At 38.0% G+C, this 14689-nt stretch overlaps 2 protein-coding genes across 2 annotated transcripts; both read right to left on the bottom strand.

The window, feature by feature from the left end:
• Positions 1 to 1763: 1763 nt before the first annotated feature.
• spam1 (sperm adhesion molecule 1) lies at positions 1764 to 6105 on the bottom strand. The gene is made up of 4 exons (XM_067380202.1): positions 6065 to 6105; positions 4885 to 5808; positions 3657 to 3746; positions 1764 to 2307 (listed from the first exon to the last, which is right to left on the bottom strand). Exons 2-4 carry the CDS (start codon positions 5806 to 5808, stop codon positions 2002 to 2004), a joined length of 1320 nt encoding a protein of 439 aa, XP_067236303.1. The 5' UTR covers positions 6065 to 6105; the 3' UTR covers positions 1764 to 2001.
• A 4524-nt stretch (positions 6106 to 10629) lies between these two features.
• On the bottom strand, positions 10630 to 14403 carry hyal4 (hyaluronidase 4). The gene is made up of 3 exons (XM_067380066.1): positions 13450 to 14403; positions 12713 to 12802; positions 10630 to 11097 (listed from the first exon to the last, which is right to left on the bottom strand). Exons 1-3 carry the CDS (start codon positions 14401 to 14403, stop codon positions 10630 to 10632), a joined length of 1512 nt encoding a protein of 503 aa, XP_067236167.1.
• Positions 14404 to 14689: the final 286 nt, after the last annotated feature.

The raw sequence follows: 14689 nt of genomic DNA, 5'->3' as shown, positions 1-14689 counted from the left end.
AGCAAAGACCAGAAGAAGAGGGAGAAACCTCATTGGCCACAGAGCCATTATAGATGTTCCTGGCCAACGTGGTGGGAACATCACAATGTGCGCTGCCATCTCCAATATGCATGGTGTCCTCCACCGTCATGCCAAACTTGGACCATACAACACAGCCCATATTCTCACATTTCTGGACAGACTTCACAACATTCTCATACCACCAGAGCGTATGAATGATGCAGACCATCAAAGAAACCGGTACGTTGTAGTATGGGACAACGTGAGCTTTCATCGTGCAGCCCCAGTCCAAAACTGGTTTGCTGACCACCCAACATTTCTCGTGCAATACCTCCCACCATACTCACCATTTCTGAACCCCATAGAAGAATTCTTTTCGGCATGGCGGTGGAAGGTATACGACCGGCAGCCCTTTGTGCGCATGCCTCTTGTGCAGGCCATGGAAGAGGCATGTGATGAGATTGATGTGGGTGCAATTCAGGGATGGATAAGGCACTCAAGGCGCTTCTTCCCTCGATGTCTGGCAAGGGAAGATATTGCCTGTGATGTTGACGAGGCGTTGTGGCCAGACCCGGCTGTGTGGCAAGATGCTGCCTAATTATTTTTCTTGCCTTTTTTTGTTTTTTGTTTTTTTTACTGTAATATATTTTTTTTCAGAAATTTTCTTTTTCAGTTTACTTTTTTTGTAAGAATATTTTTGTTCAGTCCCATGTAAATATATCTGCTGTGCTTATGTTGTACTGACTTGTTTACTGTAGTGAAGGAAAAAAAATAAAAATGTTGCAACAGCATGTGTGTGTATCTGCAAATATTTCTGTGCATGTGAACAATCTGATACATATTTTAGTATTATGGCAAAGCATACTAAAGATGGGGGTGCTTTTCATTATGCCCAACAGTGTGTAGGTGGTTAGGCAAAAATCTGGTAATATGAATGAAGTGTGTGCCATTTCATGCAAAAGTTTGATTTTGATAATGCTCTGTGTAGTTTCGGTTGCAGTGCTTCATTTTGCAGGATATATGAGGTATTTTGCAGTTTGGGTGTGTGGTTTTGTGAATTGTGTTAAGTGTTTTGATAAAACCAGACTAGTTTGAAAAATTGTGTGTTAGCAATTGGAAAAAACTGTAATATAGAGACAGTGACGCCTAGTGGTTGCTACAGAAATCTGCAACATCTTGGTTAAAACTCTTTCTAAGGGATTAAGTACAGTAGTAGACTATCTTAGGAGAATTTCAGTTGTCTGTCCATGCTGTTAAGAATTAGGCCTTACTTGTGTGGGAACATGTTGATGTGAGGTCTACAGGTTAACATTCAGAAGAAGCTTGTCATGTCAGAACCCAGGCAGACTTTTCCTGCTGTCACAGAAATGATGTGGAGAAACAAAGGGTAGTTCGAGAAAGTTGCAGGTTTGTCATTTCAGATGTGCTTCAACTTATTTTTAGATGTAAGGTAACTTGACGGTGCCCTTGATTCTTAAATATTACATTTTTATTTTCACCATTGCACTGTAATGATGTTTTGTGACATCATTAGACAATTTCAGTAGGCTGTAGAAAGACAAATTCATGTGCTCTGGAAATATCATTAGTGTAAAAAATGAACAAGTTGTGCTTATTCAGCCACTATGAAGTCTGCAACTGTTCTTTTCAATCCTGTAATCATATATCATGTTAAATTGTTGTATAATTTGGTCACGTTACATTATAGTGGTCATGTTGAGGTCGGGTCTTCTTGAGTTTCTGTCTTCTAAAAGTAAGCCAACGAATAATAATGTTAATATAGCTGCAACTGATGTCCTACAAGAACAGAGCATTTTTAATTCAAGAGCAAATGTATTTACTGCATGTTATATTCAGGCACTTTTTATTGAAGACAGCTGCTGACATACTGTATGCTCACATCTTATCTGCCAGGTAACAAAGAAATTGTTCTCCTTCGGATACTAATGTCTATAATCTATAATATTTCCAAATACTTTATTTATTCTAGAACATTTTGTGTTAGAAAGAAGGTATAGTAGCTGTGCACTTCCTGTCTTCATAGCACTGACAGGTAAATTTATTTTCCCAGTAAGTGAAATCACTTGGAGAGGGGCTACCTGTGACCACATATTTCCCATCTTTCCTGATGATTTGGTGGCTTTCTGAACTAATGTGCAGGTAATCGTCCGAGTTGTAGTTTTTGCGGACACAACGTCCATTGCCTTGACAGAGACTTTTGCTGCATAAATAGGCTGCAGAGGTGACATTGGCAATATAGGGGTTTAAAGTCTCAGACAGGTATGTAGACAAGGCTTCACAAGAGGTCTAAAAGGAATGAGAAGCATTAAAAATATTAATTTACACACAATATTAACATTTGTTCATGCTCATGTTGTTTCAAAAACATACGATTTTCTTTCTATCATGGATCAAATATTGTATTGAGCTCTAGAAATGACAACATAGTACCATCAGTATCAAAAAGTGGTTCATAAAACTTATATATTCCAAGTCTTCTGAATCTATATGATAGATTATGTGTAGACCAAAACTAAAATCTCATTGCTCTCAAATCTTGTGTGTTTTTGTGTATGCTGCTTCATGTCAAAAAACATCAAGAATTATAGATTTTGTGACCAATCGTTTGGGCTGGGCAGTATATTGACTTTGTAAGGTATCAATATAGTATACATTTCCAAATGAGATGGGGCAATACCATTTATATCCGTATGTGATAGCGGATGATTCAGAGTGAGCTCCGATTAAAAATACACAATCTCAGTTGTCCTAAACTTTGAGATGTGCTTTATGCTTAAGAGTTACTTGAAGTGATTATTATAGAGTTTAAAGCAAGCAAGTCTACTTTAAACTTCACAGACTTCACTGAACAAGTGTCAACGCACACAAGTGTGTCAAACAGACACAATAGATTGGGAACACAATAATTCTAAATAAAGTACATATTTTGCTAAAATATTTTGCATAAACTGAGGTATTTACCAAACCATAAATTCTGTGTACTGTTACCCCTAACAATTGTCATTGGTGTCAAAGCTGCTATGGAGCATCTTGATTTTCCATATTCAAAAAGATAAAAACATGATTGCAATGTTGACAGCATTTTTGAGCTCAACATCACCGGCCTCAGGAATAGCAGCTAGAATATTCACAGAACCTCATCTTTTTGGTTTTTTACAGAAGAAAGAAAATATGGATTTGGAACAACATAGTACAGGGATGTCCAATCCTGCTTCTAGAGCAGGGATGGGCATACTCAGTCCTTGAGGGCCACTGCCCTGCAGAGTTTAGCTCCAGCCCTAATCAACCATACCTGAACCAGCTAAACAATGCCTCCAGGATCACTAGAATGCTACAGGCATGTGAGTTTTATCAGGGTTGGAGCTAAACCCTACAGGGCAGAGGCCCTCGAGGACCGAGTTTGCCCATCCCTGTTCTAGAGGGCCACTGTCCTGCAGAGTTTAGCTCAAACCCCAATTAAACACACCTGAACCTAATCAAGGTTTTACTAGGCATACTAGAAATTCCCAGGCAAGTGTGTTGAGGCAAGTTGGAGCTAAATTCTGCAGGACAGTGGCCCTCCAGGACCAAGTTTGGACACCCCTGACATAGAACAACCATTTTTGAGTGAACTGTCCATTTAAGAGACACATTACCTTGTCTTTGTAATCAGCACTAGCCCCCCACAGCACAGCCCCAGAAGCCCCCAGGGCTGCACTCTCACCTATACTGCTGATCAAGTCAAACTAGAGAGAAACAGACAACATATTAGGCTACTGCAAGAACATATGTGGCCTAGACCAGTGGTTTTCAATTCTGTCCTCCTGGAGGCACCCCAGCCCTCCACAGCCCTTGTCAGACACACCCACTTTAGATTTTGCTGTCTCTACTAACAAGCTGATGAGTTGAATCAGGTCTGATAAATGAGGGAGACACACAAAATGTGCAGGGCTGGGGTGCCTCCAGAACAGGTTTGAAAACCACTGGCTCCTGTCCTGCAGAGTTTTGCTGCAACCCCAATTATACACACCTGAACCAGCTAATCAATGGGCTTCATTCAACTCCAAATTTTTATGCCCTTCACTCGCTAACTTCCCTCCGTCTCGTGGACTCGGATGTGCGTCATTGCTTACGTTGCACGAATGTCTACTACTGACGGAACTCTGGCATAAGGTTTAAATGGAACGCACTAAGTCCTTGATCACTTGGAATTCATTATGGAACAGAGTTATTATTTCAACCCCTTTTCTACTTACAAATTGTTGGAGAAAATATATAAAATAGGTATATGAGCTGTTGGAGAAACTACACAAATGAAACAAAATATCAATAGTATAAACTGACTATGATCATAACGTAGCTACAAGTATTATGCAATAGAATCTCAACATAATTAATATAGACTATTAAGCATTAAATTCTCAGAATAAATATATCATAAACTTTAGTTAAATGCGATCTGTGACGTCACAATCAAGTTGAATTGAGGGATATAGAGCTACTTGAAATGTACTGGGGGATGAGGGTCTGTCCATATAAACTTCCCTCATCCGCTTCACGAAGTGGAACGCACTTAAAAATGGCGGCTTAGGAAAAGTGCTTAGGGAAGTTTGTGAGTATGTGTCTAAAATTGGAGTTAAATGCAGCCAAGGTTTTCAGGCTTACTAGAAACTTCCAGGCAGGTGTGTTGGTGCAATTTGGAGCTAAACTCTGCAAGACATTGGCCCTCCAGGACCCTTGTCCTAGACCAGGGCTGGCGAATATCAGTCCTGGAGAACCACAGTGCTGCAGAGTTTTGCTTCAACCCTAATCAAACAGATCTGAACAAGTTAATCAAGGTCTGAAGGTCTTGCCACCCCTGTCCTAGACTATGCAATACTCTACCTCATTCATGTAAAGCTCCTTTTGGTCTCTTAAGAGAGGTCGTAGGTAGACGTAGACCGGTGCAGTGTGGCGGTGTTTTGGCAGGGCTGCCACTCTCATTGCTTCTTGCACCTGGTGACGTACGAACAGTGCAGCGTTCTTGCTTCCACTCACGGAGACCGGCAGGTATGCTGAGGGGTAAAGGGCAGTGCTAACCTCCCATAGCCACTGTAGCTCGTTGTTCAGCTGTTTTGTGTTCTCTGAACAAGTACCTGTATAGTTTGACTCCTCAAAGTCATAGTTATTGCAGTCTGGGAACAAGTAGTAGCCCCACAGGTACCAAGGTCGATGGTAGATTCCCATCTTTAGAGTTTCCTCCATGAAACATCTAGCTTCCTTCTGGAATTGTCGTTTGGCTTCGATGCTTGCTTGTTGCAGGTTGAGAGAAGCATTCTGCTCTAGGGTGTAGTTGATGGACAGTTCTTTATATATCTCCTTGACGTCCAAATTCTGGTCAAACATCGGAAGCCACTCTTCCCAATCCATGACAGCCAGACCAGCGGTTGAATCTGGAATGTACTGAGTAAATTCTTCCTTAGCTTTTTCCAAACTAGCAGAGAGGTTGGCCCTTTGTGGGATGCCACCGTTATACTCCTTCAAGGAGTGGAGGTCTACATAGGGGTAAAGCCCAAGCCGATTTTTGTAGAACAGGGTCAGGGATTGATTGCGTACCCTGGAAGGTGTGGTGACCACCTGGAACATCGATAAATCTAGAGGGATCTTTATTTGTTGGCATTTGGAAATAGGAGCATTCCATAAAAGCACAAAAGGCTTATGGAAGAGCGGTGCTGCTGTTGGTAGAGGAGACAATGACGGGTTAAGATACCCGAATATCATGAAGAGAATGATGTAAAATGGTAACCATTGTTTCCTTTGGTCTTCCATCTGCGTACATTGATTGAGAACAAAAATGTCAGTTTTAATGATATTTTGAAGTGAGTGAAAACACAGTAGCTTTTAAGATTGTTTTGGCACAATGCTGGAAATATAATGTTGCAGAAATAAATTAATTTTACCAAACTATCATTGCTAGAACAACATGGCAAACCAGATGCATTTTTTTAAATGCTAGGAGATGCCTTTATTATTAAATATTTATAAATGTTGGTTTAGTTTAAGATTTAGAAATGATGAGCCTTACCGAGTGAAATGTGTTTCTCTTGTAGAAGGAGAAAATGTTGCTTGCTCAGGTTCCTGTTAAATATTAACAGGGGTCAATGTTTAAACAAGACTATGTAACTGGAAAAGGATTAGTGTAAATGTTCAGTATGTTGGAAATCACTCTTTGAGACTGGATGATGCAAATTTCGGATTTACTGGATTTGGATGTGCTTCAAAACCTCATGATGGAAGTACATCATGAGGTTTTGAAGTACATCAAAACCTTATCCCAACTGTAATGTACAGTATTGTGGAAGGGCGATTGGGGCTGCTTTGCTGCCTCAGGGCCTGGACAGCTTACTATCATCAATGGCAAAAATGATTTCCCAAGGTTTTGCAGGAAAATGTAATGCTGTCTGTCAGCCAGTTGAAGCTCAACAGAAGTTGGGTAATACAACCGGACAATGACCCAAAAAGGGAGGCTCTACTATTTAAGTGACATACATTTTCCACTCTGCACTGTGAATGGTTACAGACTTTGTTTGTAAATTGTTAGTTAGTTGCAATTCCTTTGCATTCAAAAAAATTTAACAATGAATATCAAGACCAGGTTACAATCTTTTATTTGCAGTGCATCAAGAGTCAAGCAACATTTGTCTTTGAGTATTTGGTTAATTGTATTGCTTAATGTAAAAAAAAAAATAAAAAATCAAGTAATTAATTACACATTGCATATAGGTCTTTGAGATGAAAAAGAGCTCTGTGGAAATTGGACACTGGCAAGTTTAGCTGAGGTAAAAAAGGACACTTTGACCAATATTGAAGGCTCTGATAATAGTGTCCCATACAAACTACTGTCTACATGCTACAAAATGCAGTATTTTAGAAAAAAAAATATATATATTGAGTCAAAAAAGGGTCAGACAATAGTGATAAAATGGTCCAATTAACCTTTAACCTGAAACTGGACATGTAAGCTAATACAATCTGTAGACATCTAAAACAGTTTCTAAAAATTTGCAGATTCTGCTAATCAAAAGTATTCAAAGTACTGAAAGATTTTGAGGTATATACCTTTCTTTGTTTTCAGTATCAATCATTCTGGCTTCATTCAGACAAGAAAAAAAAATACAGAAGCACAGTATAACATACAATCATAAAGGCCTGGATTCACAGACATGGTTTAGATTAAGTCGGGATTAGGGTTTAGTTCAATTAGGACATTTAAGTAGATTTTCTAAACGTGCCTTAGAAAAAAAACATTACTGGTGTGCATCTTGAGACAAAACAATGGCACTGATATATTTTAAAATATATCAGTGCAAGTTGCTTTCAGTTAAAACAGATCAGACATGCATTTTAGTCTGGGACTAGAGTTAAGCCTTGTCTGTGAAACCCGGGGAATGAGTTTTCATCCACCACAGCATTCTGTAGTTTAACAAATGAGAACTTACATGTGTAAACACATACATTTTCATAATCTTTGGTTTAACACACATTTCAGGAATTTGAGGGACAAAAAAGAAGATATTTTGTGCTTTTTTTTTTTTATATACTAGCTTTGAATTTAACTAGCTTTGATTCTGGTTTGGTCCACTGAGTTTTCTCAACAATAATCTGACAAGTACAATGATTTGTTCTATTGTGCAATATTGGTAGCTTTAAAATATGATGAATGATAAAATGATTAGGCTAATTGTTTCATATAATGGTATAATGACATTTGTCATGTGTTGGCATACTGTATTTGATGAGAACAGTACCATCTGAACATGATGATCTGTTTATCTTTCTGAAAATATGAATAAGAGAAATTGAGGCACATAATATTTTATGACTATATCCAATAGGCTAAGGATTTTTTTGCTCAACTAGCCCAAGTCACTTCAAATAATGATGAGTAATATAGTCTATAATTATATTATGTTTAGCGATTGGCTATATTGCTGTTTTGGCCAGTTTACATTATAAAGCATGACACGTGTATATCATATGTGGTTCTTACCTAATTTTAAGTAAGTTTTGAATACCCAACACTCAAGCTTTGTTGTTTGAGATAAGCTTGCTATTATATGTCACGGGAAGGATCTTGGTGTCAGTGCTTTATAATAACAGACTGCATAGATTTAACCTTCCCTGTCAGAAAACATTGACAAATTAACATAATCATCGAGCATACATCCAGAACAGTTATTAGAATCTATTCATCCTGAAGTTTGTGCAAACAAGGCTTGCATCTCATCTACATTAGCATACAGCACCATTGTAACAATTATAATTTTTCAATAATCCAAAATCACAAATATTAAAACCTGACTAAGTCATGATGTGCCATAAAGCGGCGCTTTGACCACTTTTTCTTAAAGGTGAAGTGTCTAATTTTTTTACATTAAAATAATTTAATCTGAGATAGGAGAAAATACAAAAATAAGCATGCCATTTGTAGGTTGATTCCCTTGAAAAGTGTAAACTAGCGGTCGACTGTTATATCACTACGGAAGAGGATTAGGGCCAAGCAATAATTAAAAAGTAAACCATCTCGAGATTAAAGTTGTTAAATTTCGAGAAAAAACTTGTTAAATTTCAAGAAAAAAGTCGAGATAAAATGTTGAGAATAAACTTGTTAAATTATGAGAAAAAACTCGTTAAATTTCGAGAAAAAAGTTGAGATAAAATGTTGAATTAAGTCATTAAATTACGAGAAAAAAGTTGTTAAATTACGAGAACAAATTCTTTAAATTATGAGAATAAAGTACTTAAATTACAAGAAAAAAGTCATTAAATTATGAGAATAAAGTCATTAAATTACAAGAAAAAGGTTGTTAAATTATGAGAACAATTTCGTAATTTAACGAATTTGTTCTCGTAATTTAACGACTTTTTTCTCATAGTTTGAGTTTATTCTCAACATTTTATCTAAACTTTTTTCTCAAAATTTAACGACTTTTTTCTCATAATTTAACAAATTAGTTCTCGAAATTTAATGAGTTTTTCTCGTAATTTAATGACTTTATTCTCAACATTTTATCTCGACTTTTTTCTCAAAATTTAACGAGTTTTTTTCTCGTAATTTAATGAGTTTATTCTCAACATTTTATCTCAACTTTTTTCTCGTAATTTAATGAGTTTTTTCTCGTAATTTAATGACTTTATTCTCAACATTTTATCTCGACTTTTTTCTCGAAATTTAACAAGTTTTTTTCTCGTAATTTAATGACTTTATTCTCAACATTTTATCTAGACTTTTTTCTCGAAATTTAACAAGTTTTTTTCTCGTAATTTAATGAGTTTATTCTCAACATTTTATCTCAAACTTTTTCTCAAAATTTACCGAGTTTATTCTCAACATTTTATCTCGACTTTTTTCTTGAAATTTAACGAGTTTTTCCTAGTAATTTAACAGGTTTAATCTCGAGATGGTTTTATTTGTTTATAATTGCTTGGCCTTAATCCTCTTCCGTATATCACCAAGGCTGATATTTGATTTTTTTTTCTAATTATTGGCATCGGCCAATAAGTTTTTCTGTTTGGCCGGAAGTGACTATTGTTTAAATTGTTTTTTTCATATTGATTGATTTTTTTTTTAAGTTATTTCTAATTTAGTAAATATAAGAGAGCTGTAAATTTCACTGCAGCATGTTATTTAGTATCTTTATCATTGATATCTGTTATTTAATAGCTACTTTGCTCTCTAAGATATTGTCATTGCCCATCAAAAATTCATATTGGTTGACCACTAGTGTAAACTTGTGGTGTTTTCCCTGTTTGGTAACACTTTACAATAAGGTTTCATTAGTTAACATTAGATAACTAATTTAGTTAACATGAATTAAGAATGAACAATGCTTCTACAGCATTTATTAATCTAAATTAATGATAATTTCAGCATTTAAAAAATCAAATGTTGTTTATTAACATTAGCTAATGCATTGTGAACAAACAATGAACGACTGTATTTTTAATTACCTAACATTAACAAAGATTAATAAATACTGTAACAAATGTTTTGTTCATCGTTAGTTCATGTTAGTTAACACATTAACTAATGTTAAAGGGATAGTTCTCTTACTCTTCCGCCGTAAATCGCGTATCGCCGTCTGACGGAAGCTAGTTATTATAGTTTATAAAGTTTTAAATTTGGATATTTTTCTTACAAAAACCCATCGCTTTGCTTCAGAAGCCCTTTATTAATCCCCTGGATTACTGTTTTATGATGAATGGATGCACTTTTTTGGGCTTCAAAATCTCGCCTCCCATTCAATACCATTATAAAGATGGGAAGAGCGAGAATATTATTTAATATAACTCAGACTGTGTTCATCTGAAAGAAGATGATCAAATACACCTAGGATGGCTTTAGGATGAGTAAATCATGGGGTAATTTTCATTTTTGGGTGAACTATCCCTTTAACTAATGAAACCTTATTGTAAAGTGTTACCTGAATCCGTCCAGCCCAACACAGTAACAGTGGCTTAACTAATGGTGTAAGTTTGGGGCGGGGCTCTCTGTTTGATTGACCAATGACAGAAGGGGGAGTGTTTGGGAAACGCATTTGAAAACGATTATTGTTCCAACTGATGATGCACAAATTACACACTTCACCTCTAAATGCAACTGAAGTTCAACAAGATGAGTAGAGCAGTGAGGATGAAGGTATTTTGTAAAGGCACAGCAGTATCCCTCATGTCTTTATGGTCCTCCGGTTCGTTCTTATTCACCTCCTCCACGTCCTCTTTTATCATGTTGTCCTCTTCGGTCTCCTCTGGCTCTATGCTATTGCAGCGGTCTCCCTCGTACCCCTGGTAACAGTGACAGCGGAACCTGTCGGACAGCAACTGAAGCTCGTGCTGAGAGTGCCATCCAGTCACGGTGAAGGTGCCGTTCCGGTTGGTCAAGATGCGATAGCTGCCGCGGCTCAGGTGCAGGTAGTGTGGTGCCTGTGGGTCTCGACGGACGCAGCGCCCGTTGGACTGACACAGGAAGTCGCTACAGACTTCTGCTGCCCGGGTAACGTTAGTAATGTACTGACCCAGTCTATGGTTCAGAAATGCCTTCACTTTGGAACAGTTGTGCTGAGGGGACAAAGAAATTTTCAGGAAGTTAAAACTGAGGCATTAAACTACAGGGAACTTGGTGTAAATTTAGCTGGCTAGTATACAGATTTATTTTTATTTATTCTGTCATTAATTACTCACCTTCATGTCGCTCCACACCCGTAAGACCTTCATTCATCTTCAGAGCACAAATGAAGATATTTTTGATGAAAACCGAGAGCTTTCTGGCCTCTGATAAACTGCAACGTAATTACCACTTTCAAGGCCCAGAAAGGTAGTAAAAGACATCGATAAAATAGTCCATGTGACTACAGTGGTTCAACCCTAATGTTATGAAATGACAAGAATACTTTTTGTGCTCAAAAAAAAAAAACCTAAACAAAAATAACGACTTTATTCAGCAATTTCTTCTCTTCCATGTTAGTCTCCTAGGCTGTTCACATTGTTAACACAGTGCAGCACTTCCAGGTTCTACTTCAGAACACTGACGTATTATTGGCCGGCTCCTGCGTCAGCATCGCATGCGTCGTGCTGCTGACGTATACAGCCAATAGTGAGCCAGGGTTCAGACGTAGAACCCAGAAGTGCTGAATGTAAACAGCGTAGGAGAATGACACAGAAGAGAAGATATTCTCGTCACTTCATAACATTAAGGTTGAACCACTGCAGTCACATGGACTATTTTAATGATGTCTTTACTACCTTTCTGGACCTTGAAAGTGGTAATTGTGTTGCAGTCTATTGGAGGCCAGAAAGCTCACGGATTTCAGAAGATGAACGAAAGTCTTGCAGGTTTGGAACAACATGAGGGTGAGTAATTAATGAAATAATATAAAGCAATGAGAACACTCATCGATTTCAAAACACTGCTTCAGGAAGCTTCAATTATGAATCATTTGTTTCGAATCAGTGGTTCAGAGCTCCAAAATCCCATGATTTCAGTAAACAAGGCTTCGTTACGTCATAAGTGTTTTGAAACTTCACGTCACTCTGGCAGTTTGATACGCGCTCCGAGCCACTGATTAGAAAACAAAAGATTCGTAAAGCTTCGAAGCTTCATGAAGCAGTGTTTTGAAATCACCCATCACTAGATATTGTTAAATAAAGTCGCTATTTTGTTATTTTTGGTGCACAAAAAGTATTCTAGTCACTTTATAATATTAAGTTTGAACCACTGTTGTCACATGAACCGTTTTAAATATTTTTAGTAGCTTTCTGGGCATTGAAAAAGGGAGTGCAGGCCTCATCAGATTTTATCAAAAATATCTTAATTTGTGTTCTGAAGATGAACAAGGGTGTGAAACAACATGAGGGTGAGTAATTAATGACATAAATTTCATTTTTGGTAAACTAACCCTTTAATACAAAGCAGAATCAAAATGTTAAATTCTGTAAATTTTAACTTATTTTATTTATTTTACATCTTTCTTTTCTTAGAATTGTTCCACAAACCCTTTTACAATGAATAGTTTTGAAATGCCTGATCTAGGAATTATCTTTACAAGCAGATTTGTAATGGATAAACACAACAGTCTAGACCAGTGACATAAGTGTTTCGTTGTGGAATAATGTTCTGATGTGAACAGATGTTTGAAGATATTTCAGGTATATGGAACTGTGTTAAAAATCTTACCCTTGAAGAAGTGAGGTTAAGATCCCCCCAAATGACAAATCCTGCAGCTCCCAAAGCAGCACTTTCTCCTATCGTATGTATCAAGTCCTTCTGTAAAATGAAAATAAATGAATGTGTTTATGTATATAACATCATTAGAATGTAAGTTCACTGCCACAGATTCTTAAAACATAAAACTGTTTTACTGAAATGATTATAATAATTTTGCCTCAATAAACTCTAAATTTACTGCTTATTAATAGTTCGTGAGGTTTAAGTTTAGGTTTGGGGTAGGATTCAGGGATGTAGAATATGGTCATGCAGAATAAGGCATTGATATGTGCTTTGTAAGTACTAATATGCAAGCTAATAAGCAACTAGTTAAAAGTATAAGGGGTGAACGAACAGAGTTACAGGTGTGGAATGACATGAGGGTGAGTAATTAATGATAGAATTTTCATTTTTGGGTGAACTAACCCTTTAATGTTTTCTATTTATTCTATTGGACCACAAGAGGGAGCTCTTGATTTCAGACTCCATAACAGTTTAGGTGTAGAGACAAGCAAAATGGGATAGAAACAATGTTATTAAAACCATGCGTTTAATCATTTAATTTGAATGTACAACAGAATGTGAATTCTGCTATATAAAATCTGTCACAGATATTCTTCTTCGGTAGTTTACTGTAGGGTAAAATAGTTTTGAGAACTTGTGTATGATTCCCAAAGTACTTTTTGATTTTACATTTTTGCACTTACCTGAGTCAGAAAAGCCATGGCCTCGTCTCTATACCCCAGGCGTGTGTATACATATGTAGGTAGTTCATAGGGCAATGAGGTAAGGGAGGCCAGTCGCAGTGACTCCAGTATCCTGTTCTGCGAGAAGTGCAGGTTGCGAATGCTGTCTGTGTGGCTCTTGCGTATAGCGAGGGATGGGAAAAGGGCAGTGCTGCTGTTCCACAGCCAAAACAGCTGGTCATTACGAGAACTCTCCAGTAGGGGGCATGTGCCGCTGTAGTTGTGTGCATGTACATTGTAATTGTGACAGTCAGGGTAGAGATAAAAACCCCAGAGGCCTTGTGGACGAGTTTGTGTACCGAGCTGCAGCGTGCCCCGCATGAACTCCATGGCGCTCTTCTCAAAGCGCAAGCGTGCCAGCTCCTCCACCTGTTCGTCGGTCACATTAAGGTAGGCCTGTGCAATCAGCTCGCGTGAACGCTGTCGGTAAATGTCTTTCTTGTGCCAGTTACGATTCCACTGTGGCCTCCAGAACTCCCAGTCGATCACGGCCAGGCCACTGAAGTCTTCGGAAGGGATGAAGTGTGCTATGTCTTTTCGGGCTTTGTGAAGATGTGCTTCAAGACTGCTGTTCTGAGGTAGGCCTCCGTTGATGGGAACCCCTTGCTCATTGTAGAAAGGGTAGTAACCCAGGCGGTTGGCATAAAAGATGGTGACATTCTGGCCCGTGTGGACGGCTCGAGGACTGCCGCTGATGTGGAAAAGATCGAGGCTGACGTTGATATTGTACTTCAACGTACACATATCCAGCGGAGCATTCCAGCCTGCCAGGAAAGGCTTGCGGCCCACCAGAGGCAGCTTTGCAGGTTTCTGGCAAAAGGCAGAATGTACCAGGATCAACAGCCAGGAACAGATGATGGCACAGGCTACGGGCACAGTGTGGTGTTTCAAAGCCCCGCAGGGCACACCGGGCATTCTGCTACGTGACTCAGCACAGGCAACTGTCAATCATCCTGTGAGGGACAAAGAAAATGACAGAGTTGGCATATTTATACAATAACTGCTATATTTACATTTAGCATAGGCGACTTGCATTGCTTTCAAGGTAGATATTTTATCAGGTCATGCAGGGATTGAAGCCATGAACTTGTTGTTGCTTGTGTCGATGATGCTAAGTGCAAACTTTGAATGTTTATTCTTAGCAAGGGAAAATCAATTACGACTCCAACTGCAAAAGGTTTTGCAACGGAATTAACATAAA

This window comes from Chanodichthys erythropterus, chromosome 24 (assembly GCF_024489055.1).
Source record: "Chanodichthys erythropterus isolate Z2021 chromosome 24, ASM2448905v1, whole genome shotgun sequence".
NCBI lineage: Eukaryota > Metazoa > Chordata > Actinopteri > Cypriniformes > Xenocyprididae > Chanodichthys > Chanodichthys erythropterus.
Note: the sequence above shows the minus strand (reverse complement) of the source record. Positions and strands in the feature narration are given on the sequence as shown.

What these genes read in the sequence shown, in the direction of transcription:
- spam1 (XM_067380202.1), bottom strand. Translation starts at nt 5,808, where the DNA reads ATGGAAGACCAAAGGAAACAATGGTTACCATTTTACATCATTCTCTTC. An exon ending in AGGAGCTTTACATGAATGAG is followed by an intron (nt 3,747 to 4,884) that starts GTAGAGTATTGC and finishes GTTTCTCTCTAG; the next exon opens with TTTGACTTGATCAGCAGTAT. An exon ending in GTGCTGATTACAAAGACAAG is followed by an intron (nt 2,308 to 3,656) that starts GTAATGTGTCTC and finishes CATTCCTTTTAG; the next exon opens with ACCTCTTGTGAAGCCTTGTC.
- hyal4 (XM_067380066.1), bottom strand. Translation starts at nt 14,403, where the DNA reads ATGCCCGGTGTGCCCTGCGGGGCTTTGAAACACCACACTGTGCCCGTA. An exon ending in CCATGGCTTTTCTGACTCAG is followed by an intron (nt 12,803 to 13,449) that starts GTAAGTGCAAAA and finishes TTCATTTTACAG; the next exon opens with AAGGACTTGATACATACGAT. An exon ending in TTAACCTCACTTCTTCAAGG is followed by an intron (nt 11,098 to 12,712) that starts GTAAGATTTTTA and finishes TTGTCCCCTCAG; the next exon opens with CACAACTGTTCCAAAGTGAA.